We start from the raw sequence: 17,160 nt of genomic DNA, 5'->3' as shown, positions 1-17,160 counted from the left end.
TTTCAGAGGCTCTAGAAATTATATTTCAGGGGTCTACTGAATGTCTGGCAGTGGACTGGAGAATGGTCAATGTAGTACCCATTTTTAAAAAGACAGAGCTAATCTGGATAATTACAGGCCGGTTAGTTTAACATCTGGTGGGGAAACTTTTGGAGTTTTAAATTAAAGAAGAAATTGCCATATATCTGAATAAAGAGGATATACATAGCCAGTGCAGATTTCAAAAGGGACGATTGTGCTCGACAAACTTCATAGAATTCTTTGAGGATCTAACAGACATGGTAGATGCAGGTAATGCAGTGGATGTAGAGTTCAGAAAGTCTATGCAAGGTACCACACTGATTATGGAGTATGGAATTAGGGGGAAGATAGCAATCTGGATTAATTATTAGAAGGAAGAAAACAGCAGGAGTTAAGGGCAGTTTTAGAAGTTAGAAGTGGCTTATGGTGTCCCACAAGATTCAGTGTAATAGTGATTTGGATATAGGCCTAGAGGGAGTGGTGTTGACATTTGATACAAGATTAAATCTGAGATTTAGAATAGAGAAACTTCTTTACAAAAGGAGTTGGGAGATGGTGGAATTCACTTCCAGGGTTAGTGTTTGAGGCAGAAAATATCAATAATGAAGAATAGATTGGATAGAAGATGACAGATACAGGGTGGGTAAATACGATTGGAATTATTTGCTCGCATGGAGAGTAAACACCGACTGTTTAGGCCAAATGGCTTGTTTCCATCTTGTCTTTTTATGTAAATCTAGTAAGTAGGTTACTGCAAATGAAGTGATAGCTATCCCGAGGGATGCAGCTCTACAAGAAATGGCACAGCTTCATGATTGTAGGGGGAAAAGATGGAGTGAAGGAAACGGACGTCAAATAGATGAAAGAGAAGACCATACGTAAACCCAGAAACTGACGGCTTTAAAATGTGAATAATCTAAACATTTAAACAGTTAAACCATTGAGTTTTAATTTAGAATGAAATCACGAGAGCAGGAACAGAATGTTCCCGCAGAGAACACAATCATTTTGCAACACTGTGACAGTGTGACACTGTGATCAAATCCATTCCACAAGGGAATTACTCAGACCTCTGGATCTGGCGGGGGGGGGGGGGGGGGGCACCAGAGGGCACAGCATTGGGCCATCAGCTAAACAAACTGCAGCACTATGTTTGAGAGTTGTGACAATTGTTCAGTTAAGCCTGTCCCTAAAAAGCCTACACATCATCTTTGGGCTGATTTAGCAACATAGGAATGGCTAGATGAAGAAAGACCATGGTTCATCTAGTTTGTCTTCACCAAGCTGGTGGTTGCATGATACAATGATAGTGGGGTTGTTCTCTAATCTTGGCAATCAATTAGTCTACAACAGACCCAGACATGAGGCAAGAAAACCCCAGTGGTGGAGAGCTTTGGAATCCACAGGTCCAAAGTCATCTGTTCCTCCCAAGCATGCTACGCTTACCACGTTGTTTAATGTATTAGTACCAATATGCCGCAAAAAGATCATGCTAAATCTTCTATAGTTTAATATTGTGCAAGACCCTATTTGTACACTAGTTTTAGTTTATCACTTTAAATTGCTACGACCACCAGTAACAGACCACCAATAAGTCATCATAGTGTTACCTACCTCAAAATACTCTCTCCTGCCACAAAACAAGTTTGGAAGAATAACATTTTTGATTGTACAATGCTTGTTTTTCCATAGTTCTAGTGGATCTCATACAAGACTTTTACATGCCCATTACACATCCATGAAATGGTAGTGACAACACAGCAAGAGATGTAGTGAAAGACAAGGTTTAATTAGGTTAATCTGGTGGTAATGATAAAAACCACGCACACCAAACTTGTTGGTATAAACTATTTGACATTTCTTCTCTTCCGACAGTCCAGTCCACCCCACCAAAACTCGATTCACTTATCCAGTAGCGACGAGCACAGACACAGTTTTACTGAGATCACACCGTTGATGGCTACCACCTCCTATATATCTCACAATTCAGTGCAGAAAAAGCCCCTCCCACCTAACAATCTAGTTCTTATTAACGTGTGTAATTTTTGGGAAACAGTTGGAAGAGCTTGCCCTCTTGTGTCGGTTCAAAGCCGTATTTCTCCAGGTTGTTCAGGCTGAAGGTCCCTTCCTGAAAGTCCTTTTCTATTTGCGGAGCAACTGTTTCTGTGAAGAGTTTCTTGGCTGTCAGGGGTGGCTCTGTTCCTCTCGGTGCTTTGTAAGACACATAGGGTTTCAGTTTAAAACCTTCCAAACTGGGGACCACAAACTCGGGCACCATTTTTCTGATCTTTACAAACTTGCCGCTGGAAGTAATAAACCCTGCTGGTTTGGCTCCCCGGGGTCTGTAGAAACTGCGGGGTCCACGCTTGCTTGTGAGTTCTGCTGTCCGATCAGCTCCACGCACCAAGCCCCGAGCCAGATTTGATAGTAATCCCATGGTTGATTACACCTAACTAAGAGAGATAAAGGTTTTAGGGATGATCCGAACAGCTCCTATAGGTAAATGCAGACTTTCATAAACAGCCTCCAAAATAGTTGTTTTTTTTACCAATTCGAAAACAGAAAAATTGCCGAGTGAAAGGAATGGGACAGCAGTAACATACTGAAAGAGGAGCACGGAAAAGGAGCTCAAGTGGGGGCAAGATCACTGAAAGCAACTCCATTAAGTTACTTAAGATATCAAGTAAACAAAATGCAATCGTCACAGAAATTAATCTTTGGATGCCAGCAGCTCCAAAAAATTCAGCACACCCTGGGACAGCCATTTATAAAAAGCCGCCCCATATTGTGACACTGAAAGGTTGAGTAGGTTGGGCCTCGACTCATTGGAGTTCATTAGATTGAGAGGTGATCTTATCGAAACGTATAAGATTATGAGGGGGCTTGACAAGGTGGATGCAGAGAGGATGTTTCCACTGATAGGGAAGACTAGAACAAGGGGGCATAATCTTAGAATAAGGGGCCGCCCATTTAAAACTGAGATGAGGAGGAATTTCTTCTCTCAGAGGGTTGTAAATCTGTGGAATTCGCTGCCTCAGAGAGCTGTGGAAGCTGGGACATTGAATATAATTAAGACAGAGATAGACAGTTTCTTAACCGATAAGGGAATAAGGGGTTATGGGGTGCGGGCAGGGAAGTGGACCTGTGTCCATGATCGGATCAACCACGATCTTATTGAATGGCGGAGCAGGCTCCAGGGGCCGTATGGCCTACTCCTGCTCCTATTTCTTATGTTCTTATACTGCACAATAAAGCTACTCAGGTTTCAGTGGTAGTTTTATTACTGGATCATTCGTCATTTAACTAGACCCTCGCCCCCACCTGTTGCCCTTGACCCAGCAACATTTAAACCTCTTCCATCGCAGTCTCGTCCCCAGTATGGCTCCCATCTTTACTTCCTCAAATCCAAGGGGTGCAAACTTGAGTGTATTTGGTGCACAACTGGTGTAGCCATCCATACTAGATCTGGCTGGACCATATAAAGTGCTTTTCAGCTGCTCCTCTACTAAAACAACCCACTAACTCCAGAATCATTCTGGTGAGCAAACATAACCATGATATCATATCTTTAACTCCCTATCTTTATTTTGGTCAGCCAGGTGTTTGACACATACAAAGAGCCATCAGCCATGCTTACAAATCTCTAATCCATCCATGGAGAAATCCAGTCTGCTTGTTAAGGGGAGCACCCTCCCTCAATGTAGGGACACGTCTTGCTTACTTAGATACAGAGTACTTACAAGCAGGATGGTCAGAACCACGACTAGTGTGAAACGGTAGTGCTGAAGTGTAGCCAGATAAAACCACTCAGCTAATCAGTGGAGGCAACTAGGAAGCTTCCTGCTGCTTTCCCAGCTTGTCACACTACCCGTTACAGTACTGGCTTGCAAAGATTATCCGGAACTGAATCCCAGTCATTCCAGGTACCAGCATCCCTTGGAATATTATAGATTTAGATATATTGGTATCTAATTACCAAATTTGTCATGAGCATTCACCCAGTTCCAATTTGCAACCAGCAGGCATATTGGAGCCAACTTGAAAGCTGCCTTATCTGCCTATCCCCAAAGGAGAATAGTCACTAATTTAGTCATTCTCTGGATGTGGGCAACACACTGGCATAGCCAGCATTTATTGCCCATTCCTAGCTGTTTTGAGAATGTGTCGGTGGGCCGCCTTCAGTATCAAGTGGTTTGATACAACTAAATGGCTTGCTAGGCCACTTCAGGAGGCAGTTAAGAGTCAACCACATTGGTGTGGGACTGGAGTGACACATTCGCCAGACTGGGCAAGAACAGCAGGTTTCCTTCCCCAAAGAACATTAATAAACCAGTTGGGTTTTTATGACAATTTGACTGCTTTATGGTCACTCTTACGGATACTGGCTTTTTAAAAAACTGAATTGCAATTCTCAAACTGTCATAGTGGGTTTTAACACAGTGAGTCACTAGACAGGTGGCGGTTCAGCCCATAACAGATGAAGAGTCAGGACCAGGAACCTTTGATGAGTAGCACAACTCAACATAAAATGTGAGTGCCACAACGAGGACACACAACATATCCAAGCAGGGTGGTCCTGGAGGAGCATGTGGTGTCCACCGGTACACTGGAGGCCCTCCGCGACAGCTGGGCACCGCAGGGACTGGAATGTGTAGCGGATACAGGGATTAACATTTAACTTGATCTTTGTCTTTTAATGATTTGGATTTTATTAGTTGTACCCCTCTAAAAAGGGGGCACTTTTGTTAATTTCTTATTTGTGTTGATGACACTGGGGTGACCCAGTCTCCCTGCAGTGTCACTTTTTTTTAATCCATCCCTGGGATGTGCGCGTTGCTGGAAATGCCACCATTTATTGCCCATTCCTAGTTGCCCTCATGAAGGTGGTGGTGAGCTGCCGCCTTAAATCGTTGCAGTACTTGTGGTGTAGGTATCCCACAATGCTGTTAGGGAGGGAGTTCCAGGATTTTGACCCAATGACGCAATATATTTCCAAGTCAGGGTGGTGTACGACTTGGAGGGGATCGTGGAGGTGGTGGTGTTCCCATGTGCCTGCTGCCCATGTCCTTCTAGATGGTAGCGGTCCCGAATTTGGGAGGTGCTGCTGAAGAAGCCTTGGCGAGTTGCTGCAGTGCATCTTGTAGATGGTACACACTGCAGCCACGGTTCGCCGGTGGTAGAGGGAGTGGATGTTTAAGGTGGTGAATGGGTTGCCAATCAAGCAGACTGCTTTGTCCTGGATGGTGTCCAGCCTCTTGAGTGTTGGAGCTGCACTCATCCAGGCAAGTGGAGAGTATTCCATCACAATCCTGACTTTTGCCTTGTACATGGTGGAAAGGCTTTGAGGAGTCAGGAGGTGAGACACTCGTTGCAAAATACCCAGCCACTGACTTGCTCTTGTGGCCACAGTATTTGTCTGGCTGGTCCAGTTATGTTTCTGGCCAAAGGTGACCCCCAGGATGTTGATGATGGGGGATTTGCTGATGGTAATGCTTTTGAATGACATGGGGTGATGGTTAGACTCTCGCTTGTTGGAGCAAGTCATTGCCTGGCACTTGTGTGGCACGAATGTTACACGCCACTTATAACCCCAAGCCTGAATGTCATCCAGGTCTTGCTGCTTGCGGGCATGGACTGCTTCATTATCTGAGGAATTACGAATGGAGCTGAACATTGTGCAATCATCAGCGAACATCCCCATTACTGACCTTATGATGGAGGGAAGGTCATTGATGAAGCTGCTGAAGATGGTTGGTTGGGCCAAGTGATGTCCTGGGGCTGAGACGATTGTAATTGTTGGAGGTCAATCATCTTCCTTTGTGCTCGGTGTGACTCCAGCCAGTGGAGAGTTTTCCCCGATCCGCATTGATTTCAATATTACTTGGGCTCCTTGATGCCTTGATTTCAGGGGCAGTCACTCTCACCTCACCTCTAGAATTCAGCTCTTTTGTCCATGTTTGGATCAAGGCTGTAATAAGGTCTGGAGCTTAGTGGTCCTGACAGAACCCAAACTGAGCACCAATGAGCAGGTTATTGGTGAGTAAGTGCCGCTTGAGCGCACTATCAACGACACCTTCCATCACTTTGCTGATGATTGAGAGTAGACTGATGGGACGGTAATTGGATTTGTTCTCTTTTTGTCGATAGGACATACCTGGGCAGTTTCCCACATTGTCAGGTAGATGCCAGTGTTCTAGCTGTACTGGAACAGCTTGGCTAGCAGCGCATCTAATTCTGGAGCATAAATCTTCAGCACGACAGCCGGGATGTTGTCGTGCCCCAGAGCCGTTGCTGTATCCAGTGCGCTCAGCCATTTCTTGACATCACGTGGAGTGAATCGAATTGGCTGAAGACTGGCTACTGTGATGGTGGTGACGTCAGGAGGTGGTGTCAGCCGTTGCTCAATGGGTAGCACCCTCGCCTCGGAGTCAGAAGGTTGTGGGTTCAGATCCCATACCAAGGACGAGAGCACAAAAATCTAGGCTGACATTCCAGTGCAGTACTGAGGGAGTGCTGCACTGTCAGAGGTGTCGTCTCTCGAATCAGACGTTAAACCGAGGTCCCGTCGGCCCTCTCAGGTGGACGTAAAAGATCCCATGGCACTAATTTCTAACAGGAGGGGAGTTATCCCCGGTGTCCTGGCCAGTATTTATCCCTCAATCAACATAACAAAAACATTATCTGGTCATTATTACATTGTTATTTGGGGAAACTTGCTGTGCGTAAATTGGCTGCCACATTTCCTATATTACAACAGTGGTGACAATCCAAAAGTACTTCATTGGCCGTAAAGTGCTTTTGGGAAGCCCCGAGGCCGAGAAAGGAGCTATGGAAACGCAAGTCTTTTCATGGGTTAACAGAGCCGAACTACAGGGTTCTGCAGCTGCTCCTTGCCTCTCCACAGCCCAGTCACGGGATTTGTTGGGAGCAATGGATCTGGAGCCGAGATCCAGATCAGCCATGCCAGTCCAGGGCTGGAGAAGGAGGCGGATCAGGGGCCCGGGGGTGAGGAGGGGGCGGATCCTGGGCCCAGGGGGGTGAGGGATCCGGGGCCTGGGGGGGGGCGAGGGATCCGGGGCCCGGGGGTGAGGAGGGGGTGGCTCCGGAGGTGAGGAGTGGGCGACTCCGGAGTCCGGGGGTGAGGAGGGACATAAGAACATAAGAATTAGGAACAGGAGTAGGCCATCTAGCCCCTCGAGCCTGCTCCGCCACTCAACAAGATCATGGCTGATCTGGCCGTGGACTCAGCTCCACTTACCCGCCCGCTCCCCATAACCCTTAATTCCCTTATTGGTTAAAAATCTATCTATCTTGTGATTTGAATACATTCAATGAACTAACCTCAACTGCTTCCTTGGGCAGAGAATTCCACAGATTCACAACCCTCCGAGAGAAGAAATTCATTCTCAACTCGGTTTTAAATTGGCTTCCCCGTATTTTGAGGCTGTGCCCTCTAGTTCTAGTCTCCCCGATCAGTGGAAACAACCTCTCTGCCTCTATCTTGTCGATCCCTTTCATTATTTTAAATGTTTCTATAAGATCACCCCTCATCCTTCTGAACTCCAATGAGTAAAGACCACGTCTACTCAATCTATCATCATAAGGTAACCCCCTCATCTCTGGAATCAGCCTAGTGAATCGTCTCTGTACCCCATCCAAAGCTAGTATAACCTTCCTTAAGTTATAAGACCAAAACTGCACGCAGTACTCCAGGTGCGGCCTCACCAATACCCTATACAGTTGCAGCAGGACCTCCCTGCTTTTGCTCCTGTCTGGAAGGCCTTTCGAGAATCCTGTAAAACAGCCCAGGAAGAGGAGGAAGGAAGGGGCTTCATTACCATTCATCCAGAGTGAGAGGAGGAGAGCAGAAGACTGCAACACCTTGATTAATTCTACAAAGAGTTGGAGAGAGGGGGAAAAAAGAACAACCAACCAGTGTGGAAGGAGGGAAAGACTTCTTCAGCCAAAGGTGGGTGTGTTTTGGTGCATTCCCCAAAAAGACTTTGTTGTATCGGTGGGGGGAGGAAAGAAGACCATTCGAGGGCCGGAACATCGCGGGGTGTGTGTGTGTGTGTGTGTGTGTGTGTGTAAGTGTGTGTGCGGGTCTTGCCTACAGCTAGGTCCACACACCACTGAAGCACCCCTCCCCCACTGCCTAGCCTGGGATAGCTGGAGCTACCAGGCTGAAGAAACTGAATCACCCTAATTAACATCGTTGGGAGTGTGAACCTGTGTGGCTCCAGCTGCCCCAGGCGAAGACATCTTCTCCCCCCACCCGAAGACCACCCCAAAGACTGTTTTGTTTGCCATCTGGGGAGTGCACCCACCCATTGCTGTGGGGGGAGACCTGCCCTCGCAGTTTCCCTCTTTCCCACCCCCCCCCACTCTCTTTCTCTGTCTCTCCCCTCTCTCTCTGAGAGCCCTTCCTCCCAATTGAAAAAAGAAAAAAACAATTAAGACAACTGAGCAGAGGGAGCAAGGCCCCTCCCCAATTGCCAACTAGGGGAGAGTTGTGCCTCTTTCAGAGCTCCCTCTGTTAAATATTTAAACGAGGCCACTTAAGACCATTGAGGCCTGTGACTTTGGGGTGGGTGTAGCCCTTAAAGGGACCCCGTGATGGCGACCCCATCCACGTCGGTGGCGGGGCCAGCAAGGATATACGCGCAGGTGGCGTCCACATCCACGGCGCCTCCTGCGCCTTCTGCTGCCCTGTCACCTTTCAGACTTGTCACAAAGAAACACGGGGTCAAGAGCTACACTCACCCCACAATGAGCATCGAGGAGTGCGTGCGGGCGATGGCTGGGGTAGTCGGCCCCTCGGCCATTGTCGCGGCCTCCAAGATGTCTGGGAAGGCTGTGTTCTTCCTGGGGTCGGAGCGAGCGGTGTCCCTGGCCATTGAAAAGGGGCTCACGGTGGGTGGGGCGTTCCTGCCGGTGGACCCTCTCGAGGCCACCGTGCAGAGGGTCATTCTATCGAACGTCCCGCCCTTTGTTCCCGCTGGGCTCCTCCTCCCTCACATACTCCAACTGGGGGAGGTAAGGTCAGGGATCAACCCCATACCGCTCGGCCTCAGGGAGAGCAGCCTGCGCCACGTGTTCTCCTTCCGCCGCCAGCTTTTTGTACGGCTGGGGCGGGAGGAGACGACGGAGGGAAATTTTAATGTGGTGCACGAGGGGACTGCCTACCGCGTCTTCTGGACGTCGGACGGCGTGCGGTGCCATGCCTGTAGGGAGGTGGGGCATGTTCGTAAGAACTGCCCCGCCTCCAAGGCCGCCAAACCACCGAGGGCGGCCAAGGCTGGCGCCGCCGTCACCCCTCCCCCCAGTAGCGTCCGCGTGCCGGGAGCTGTGGGTGCGCGGGCATCGTCGGGGGCTTTTGTTTTCACGGCCTCCGGCGGGGGGGAAGGAGAGTGTCCGATCGGAAGGAAGGCGCGGAAGGCGGCGAAACATCTGGAGGCGGGTCCCCTCGGTGTGCCAGACGATTTGTTTACCGCGCTCGGCCCAACCCCGTCACCTGCGAGCGCGGGGTGCCCTGAGCCTGTGCCCGAGCCCTTGACTAATATCGCAGAGGGGTTCGGGCGCGGGCAAGACAAGAAAAAGGGGGTGTGGAGCGGGAGGCCTCGGCAGACATGGGGGTCTCCCTGTCTCCGCGCCCCCCCAGGAACAAAAGGAGGCGCCGCTCCAATGAGGCGGAGGGGGAACAACATCCCTCCGCGGAGGAGTCGGTGCCCGCCGCGTGTCCCGCGCCCCCCACCGGCACCCCCAAAATGCGCCGTAGGCGCCAGGAATCTGTCCCCGGGGAGGGTGAGGCAGTCGAGGCTGCCCAGCCGCTGCCTCCCGGGGATGGCGTGAAAGATTTGCCTGTCCTGGGGGGCGTGGGGCCAGCGGAAGAATGCGTAGCCGCCGGGTCGAGCGCCGGGGACTGGGACTGAGGCGGGCGGGGCTGAAAAGGCCGCACCTGAGAGCCCGCCCAGCCAATAACCGACTTCCCCCGGGACTTGCTCGACTCGGCAGAAAATGACACTGCAGACAACTGTAATATACATCCACACGCTGGGCCAGGGGGTGGCGGCGGGGAGGGGGAAGAACAACAACCCTCGCCCCCTACTTTGGAGCTGAGGGACTTGGTGGACCTGGGGAATTTCCTAAACCAGGTCTCTCCGTGTTCCCCGGCTCCTGGGTCGCTTCCCGACCCAGCACCACTTTTAAAAGAGCCCAGTGGGGACTCCTCTGCCGACGATCCTGGGGGTGGGATCGGGGCAGAGCCAGGGCCGGATGGAGCGGCCGGGCCGTTTGCCGTATCTCGTGCGGTCGACGGGCCGGCTGCTGACGGTGACCTCCCGGGGGAGGACGGGGACTCGGTGGGGGACGTGGGAGAAGATCTAGAGTCCACCGCCAGTGAGGCGGTGGATCTGCTCGCGTCCGCCGCTGAGGCCCTCCTCATTCCTGCAAAGGAACTCCGGGACTTTTTGGTCCAGTGCCGGGGTCGCCGCGACCAAGCCCGTCTGGCCCTGGAAAGATGGTCTGAGCCAGTGTTGCTCATCGCTTCCGTCCGCGCCGCCGCTAAAACCTTGGCCGCGGGCGGGCCCTTATCAAAGGCGCAAGGCCTTGAGCTGCGCCGGCTCAAAAAGTTCCTCGCTGGGCTGCTGAAGGAGTGGAGGTCAACAAACGACTCCACTCCCCCCCCCCACAATAGGTTAGGTAGAGGTTGCACTATGCTTTTGCCATGAAGATAACCATAGCCAGCCTCAACATCAACGGCGGCAGAGGCACGCCGTAGATTTAACAATTTTTCGCTCCTGCGGGAGGGGAAATATGCGGCGTGCTTCCTGCAAGAAACCCACACCGTTCCGGGAGACGAAGCCACGTGGCTCCTGGAATGGCAAGGAGAGGTCCGCATGAGCCACCTCACCGCCACTTCAGGTGGGGTGGCCATCTTGCTGGCCCCGCATTTTCAGCCGGAGATCTTGGGGGTCGAGGAGCCCGTGCCAGGCCGCTTGCTGCACGTAACGGTTCGCCTAGGTGACGTGCCGCTCCATCTCGTGAACGTGTACGCCCCTCAGCCCGGCCCGCAGCAGACGCGCTTCTTCGAAGAGGCGTTCGCTCTTCTTGGCTCCGTCGACGACTGCATTGTCCTCGGGGGGGGATTTTAATTGCACCCTCGAGGCGAGGGACCGCTCCGGTGCCCCACAGAGCATGACGGCGATGGAGAAGTTGAGGGACCTGGTCGGGTCCTTCGACTTGGTGGACGCCTGGCGAAATTTCCATCCCGACTCCAGCGCCTTTACTTGGGTGAGGCCTGGAGTAGGATGGTCCAGAGTCGACCGCCTTTACGTGTCTCGGGCGTACGTTTCCTGCGTCCCGGCGGCCTCCATGCGGCCAGTGCCGTGTTTGGACCACCACCTGGTGTGGGCGGAGCTCGCTTCGCTCCGCGCGAGGACGGGGTCCGCGTACTGGCATTTTAACAACCAGCTGCTGGAGGACGTGCGGTTCCAGGACTCGTTCCGTCGTTTCTGGTCCGACTGGAGAAGGAAGCAGGGGGGCTTCCCCTCCTTGAGGCTATGGTGGGACGTGGGCAAGGCTCACGTCCGCGTCTTCTGTCAAGAGTACGCAAGGGGGTCGACCAAGAGGCTGGGCGCCTAGAAAAAGAGGTGCTCGACCTGGAGTCCCGTCTCGGTCAAGTCGTCGGGGACCCGGCCCTGCGGACGGTGTACGAAGCGAAGAAGGCCACGCTGAAGGACCTGCAGCTCGTCGGGTCCCGAGGCGCGTTCGTGAGGTCGCGGATCCGGTTCCTGCGGGATCTGGACCGCGGCTCCCCCTTCTTCTACTCGCTGGAAAAAAGGCAGAGTGTCCGTAAGCAGCTCTTGACGGCTCTCTTGTCTCGGATCCGGAGGGCGTCAACAACAGGGCCCGTGAATATTACGGGGCCCTGTTCTCTCCGGAGCCGTCCAGCGAGGAAGCGCGTAGAGTTTTGTGGGAGGACCTGCTGAAGGTCAGCCCGGAGGGCGCCGAAAATCTGGAAGCTCCGCTAAGCCTGGCGGAGCTGACCGGCTCTCAAGGGGAAAAGCCCCGGGGCTGGATGGGCTGACCGTGGAGTTCCACAGGGCGTTCTGGGACGTCCTGGGGGGCGACTACGCACGGGTCCTGGGGGAAAGTCTGGTGACCGGGGAGATGCCCCTCTCTTGGCGCACGGCAGTCATCGTCCTGCTGCCTAAGAAGGGCGATCTCCGCCTCCTTAAGAACTGGCGCCCGGTCTCCCTCCTCAGCACGGACTACAAAATCTTCGCCAGGGCGATGTCTGCTCGCCTTGGCGCCGTGCTGGACCACATGATCCACCCCGACCAGTCCTACATGGTCCCGGGCCGGACAATCCACGATAACATCCATCTGGTCCGGGACCTCATCCATTATTCCCAGGAGGCTGGTCTGTCGGTCGCCTTCCTATCCCTCGACCAAGAGAAGGCGTTCGACAGGGTGGATCACGACTATCTGCTCGGAACTCTGCGCGCTTTAGGGTTCGGGACGCATTTCGTCGCCCGGATTCGACTTTTGTACGCCGCCGCGGAGTGTCTGATTAAGGTTAACGGGTCCTTGACGGCGCCCCTTCGTTTTGGGAGAGGGGTGCGCCAGGGATGCCCCATGTCCGGCCAGTTATATGCCGTCTGCGTGGAGCCTTTCCTGCGCCTCCTGCGGACGAGGTTGACGGGACTGGCTCTGCAAGGGCCGGGCGTGGAAGTCGTCCTCTCGGCTTATGCCGATGACGTGCTCCTCGCGGTAGAGGATCCCGCTGACCTGCGGAGGATGCGTGAGTGCCAGGAGATTTACTCGGCCACATCCTCCGCCAGAATCAACTGGGAGAAATGTTCCGGACTCCTCGTGGGTCAGTGGCGGGTGGACTCCCTGCCGGAGGAGCTCAGGCCTTTTGCCTGGAGCACGACCCATCTCCTCTATCTGGGAGTCTACCTTAGCCCCGACGAAGAAGCCTGGCCGGCGAACTGGCAGGAGCTGGAGGCCAAGGTCGCCGCTCGCCTAGGGCGCTGGACAGGACTGCTCCGAGTGCTGTCCTACAGGAGTCGAGCGCTAATCATAAACCAGCTGGTGGCCGCCATGTTGTGGTACCGGCTGGTCACTTTGACCCCTCCCCCTGCTTTTGTCGCCAAGATACAGAAGAAGCTGGTGGACTTCTTCTGGAACAACAGGAAGCACTGGGTCTCTGCCGCGGTCTTAAGTCTCCCGCTTGGGGAGGGCGGTCAGTCGTTGGTGTGCGTCAGCGCCCAGCTCGCGACTTTCCGTCTTCAGACCCTGCAGAGATACCTTTACTTTGAGCCCCCTCCTAGGTGGCGTGCTCTGGCGATGTATTTCTTCCGCCAGCAGCACGGCCTCAACTACGACACGCAGCTCCTGTTTGTGAGTGTGGGGAGCGTCAGGACCGCCCTCCGGGAGCTGCCTGTCTTTTACAAGGAACTCATCAGGGTCTGGAACAAAGTCTCCACCAAGCGCAGCTCTCCACCGGCTGGAGTGGCGGTCGTCCTGCAGGAGCCGCTGCTCGGGAATCCGTACCTCCACGACCGAGGTTTTGGTGGCGGTCGGACGAGAGGGCTGTGGCTGGTGAGGTGACCAGGGTCAGGGACCTGCTTGATGGCGGAGGAGCGGGCTGGATGGCGCCAGACACGCCAACGTCCGCCACGCGGCCGATGCCATCGAGTCGCTAAAAAGAGCTCTGGGCCCCGACTCCGTTAGGTGCATCGAGGAGGCTCAAGCACGTGGGGAGATCCCGTCCGAACTGACCCCCGTCCGGACGGAATTCCTCATCGGCGCCAAACCCCAGAACCTCCCTCGGGGGCCGGTGCCTCACAACTTGAGCCGCCTCGGGGAAATCGCCTCCATGCCTTTCAGTTCCGCGCGGAGAGGTTTCCTGTACGGGCTGCTCCCGCACACTCTCAACAATGCCATCCTCGCCTGCCGTCCGGACACGCCATGGCGTACCATCATGCCGTCTGGAGGAGGCGGGGGTCCCCGATGGAGGGCACTCTACGCAGGGGTCCTCCCACTATTTGTCGGGGACTTGGCCTGGAGGGTGGTGCACGGAGCAGTGCCGTGCAATAAATTTTTAAGCCGGTTCACGGGCTCCCAGGCCGCCTGCAATTTCTGCGGTCTGGAAGAGTCCATGTTCCATGTTTTTATTGAGTGCACGAGGTTGCAGCCCCTGTTTTATTATTTAAAGGGGCTGCTCCTGAAATTCTGGCTGCACTTCAGTCCCACACTCCTGATCTTCGGGCACCCTGTGCGGAGGGGAGCGGGTAGGTCCGAGGGCCTCCTCGTAGGACTGCTCCTGGGCTCGGCCAAGGGGGCCATCAGCCGGTCCAGGCAGCAGGCGGTCGAGGGGGTCGTTCAGCTAGACTGCCTGCTTCTCTTCCGCGCATACATCCGATCCAGGGTGTCCTTGGAGATGGAGCATGCGGTGTCCACCGGTACGCTCGCGGCCTTCCGCGAGAGGTGGGCACCGGAGGGACTGGAGTGCATCATCACGCCCGGCAACCAAATTTTAATTTGATTTTATGTTTTTAAATTAATCTGTTTTAATTGCCGGTGCTTTTAGTGTCCCCCTCCCCTTTTATAGGGGGCACTTGGAGGAAAAAAAAAAGCCTTGTAAATGGTTGGTGTTTCCCCCAGATCGGGGGGGCACGGTTTAATGTTTTTTGTTTACTCCCAAAAAGAGTTTCATGCACAAGGACCCCCAGGTCCCTCTGCACCGCAGCATGTTGTAATTTCTCCCCATTCAAATAATATTCCCTTTCACTGTTTTTTTCCCCCAAGGTGGATGACCTCACACTTTCCGACATTGTATTCCATCTGCCAAACCTTAGCCCATTCGCTTAACCTATCTAAATCTCTTTGCAGCCTCTCTCTGTCCTCTACACAACCCGCTTTCCCACTAATCTTTGTGTCATCTGCAAATTTTGTTACACTACACTCTATCCTCTCTTCCAGATCATCTATGTATATTGTAAACAGTTGTGGTCCCAGCACCGATCCCTGTGGCACACCACTAACCACCGATTTCCAACCCGAAAAGGACCCATTTATCCCGATTCTCTGCTTTCTGTTCGCCAGCCAATTCTCGATCCATGCTAATACATTTCCTCTGACTCCGCGTACCTTTATCTTCTGCAGTAACCTTTTGTGTGGCACCTTATCGAATACCTTTTGGAAATCTAAATACACCACATCCATCGGTACACCTCTATCCACCATGCTCGTTATATCCTCAAAGAATTCCAGTAAATTAGTTAAACATGATTTCCCCTTCATGAATCCATGCTGCCTCTGCTTGATTGCACTATTCCTATCTAGATGTCCCGCTATTTCTTCCTTAATGATAGCTTCAAGCATTTCCCCACTACAGATGTTAAACTAACCGGCCTATAGTTACCTGCCTTTTGTCTGCCCCCTTTTTTAAACAGAGGCGTTACATTAGCTGCTTTCCAATTCGATGGTACCTCCCCAGAGTCCAGAGAATTTTGGTGGATTATAACGAATGCATCTGCTATAACTTCCGCCATCTCTTTTAATACCCTGGGATGCATTTCATCAAGACCAGGGGACTTGTCTACCTTGAGATCCATTAGCCTGTCCAGCACTACCCTCCTAGTGACAGTGATTGTCTCAAGGTCCTCCCTTCCCATATATTTTTGTTGAGCACTATGAAAGAGCTCCTTAAAAGTCCTCCACTGTTCCTCAATTGTGCCACCGTTTCGTCTGTGTTCCCAGTGTACTTTAGCCAACTCTGCCCTCATCCCACAGTGGTCCCCTTAGTTTAAGCATAGTGCACTCGTTTGAGACACTACTTCCTCACCTTCAATCTGTATTACAAATTCAGCCATACTGTGATCACTCATTCCGAGAGGATCTTTTACTAGATCGTTTACTATTCCTGTCTCATTACACAGGACCAGATCTAAGATAGCTTGCTCCCTTGTAGGTTCTGTAACATAATGTTCTAAGAAACAATCCCGTATGCATTCTATGAATTCCTCCTCAAGGCTACCCCGTGCGATTTGATTTTATCAATCGATATGTAGGTTAAAATCCCCCATGATTACTGCCGTTCCTTTTTCACATGCCTCCATTATTCCCTTGATTATTGTCCGCCCCACCGTGAAGTTATTATTTGGGGGCCTATAAACTACGCCCACCAGTGACTTTTTCCCCTTACTATCTCTAATCTCCACCCACAATGATTAAACATTTTGTTCATTGGAGCCAATATCGTCTCTCACAACTGCCCTGATATCATCCTTTATTAACAGAGCTAGTCCACCTCTTTTCCCTTCTTGTCTATCTTTCCAAATTGTCAGATACCCCTGTATGTTTAATTCCCAGTCTTGGCCACCCTGCAACCACGTTTCAGTAATGGCCACCAAATCATACCCATTTGTAATGATTTGTGCCGTCAACTCATTTACTTTGTTTCGAATGCTGCGTGCGTTTAGGTAAAGTGTTTTAATACTAGTTTTTAAACCATGATTTTTAGTTTTGACCCCTCCTGCAGCCCCTTTATATTAATACATATTGTCCCTTCCTATCACCTTGTGGTTTACACTTACCCCAGTGCTACTCTGCTCTGTTGCCTCCTGCCTTTTGCATCCTTTCTTGGGGGTCCTGTTCATCTGAGCTCTCACCCACTCTAACTAGCTCAGAGCCCTCTCCTGGGTTCCCATCCCCCTCCCAACCGCACTATCAAAACCACCCGCGAGAACATTGGTCCCGTCTCTGTTGAGTTGTAACCTGTCTGACTGGTACAGGTCCTATCTACCCCAGGGGGCGAATCTGGGGCCCGGGGGTGAGGAGGGGGCGGGTCCGGGGTCCGGGGTCCGGGGCCCGGGGGAGGATCCGGGGTCTGGGGAGAGGAGGGGTGGTGGGAAGGGGGCGGATCCGGGGGTGGGGAGGGGGAGAATTGTCTGATCGTGATGCAGCTCGCGCTCGGGGCAACCAAGGAAACGGCGCGTGTCCTTCCCGCGACGCCATAGCTCAATCCCCACCGCGGTCTTACACCCCTCACCTTCCCTCGCAGCCCTTCGTCCTCGCGGCTCCACTGACGCCCCCCGACCTACACCGCCCAACAAGGCGCGCTGCCAT

The 17,160-nt window shown here is 52.5% G+C and overlaps 1 protein-coding gene across 3 annotated transcripts; it reads right to left on the bottom strand.

Moving 5' to 3' along the window:
* Nucleotides 1-1,789: 1,789 nt before the first annotated feature.
* On the bottom strand, nt 1,790-17,159 carry mrpl41 (mitochondrial ribosomal protein L41). Of its 3 annotated transcripts, none has more exons than XM_070862867.1 (2): nt 17,084-17,159; nt 1,790-2,474 (listed from the first exon to the last, which is right to left on the bottom strand). In XM_070862867.1, exon 2 carries the CDS (start codon nt 2,456-2,458, stop codon nt 2,051-2,053), a length of 408 nt encoding a protein of 135 aa, XP_070718968.1. In that variant the 5' UTR covers nt 2,459-2,474; nt 17,084-17,159; the 3' UTR covers nt 1,790-2,050. The 3 variants fall into 3 exon arrangements, with proteins under 3 accessions (XP_070718968.1, XP_070718970.1, XP_070718969.1); XM_070862869.1 differs by having other exon boundaries at nt 1,790-2,470; nt 17,084-17,128; XM_070862868.1 differs by lacking the exon at nt 17,084-17,159 and adding an exon at nt 5,730-5,997.
* Between the last annotated feature and the right edge of the window lies 1 nt (nt 17,160).

This window comes from Pristiophorus japonicus, chromosome 20 (genome assembly GCF_044704955.1).
Source record: "Pristiophorus japonicus isolate sPriJap1 chromosome 20, sPriJap1.hap1, whole genome shotgun sequence".
NCBI classification, from domain to species: domain Eukaryota; kingdom Metazoa; phylum Chordata; class Chondrichthyes; family Pristiophoridae; genus Pristiophorus; species Pristiophorus japonicus.
Note: the sequence above shows the minus strand (reverse complement) of the source record. Positions and strands in the feature narration are given on the sequence as shown.

Bases quoted from the DNA above. Each gene is read 5' to 3' on its own strand.
- mrpl41 (XM_070862867.1), bottom strand. From the start codon at position 2,458: ATGGGATTACTATCAAATCTGGCTCGGGGCTTGGTGCGTGGAGCTGAT.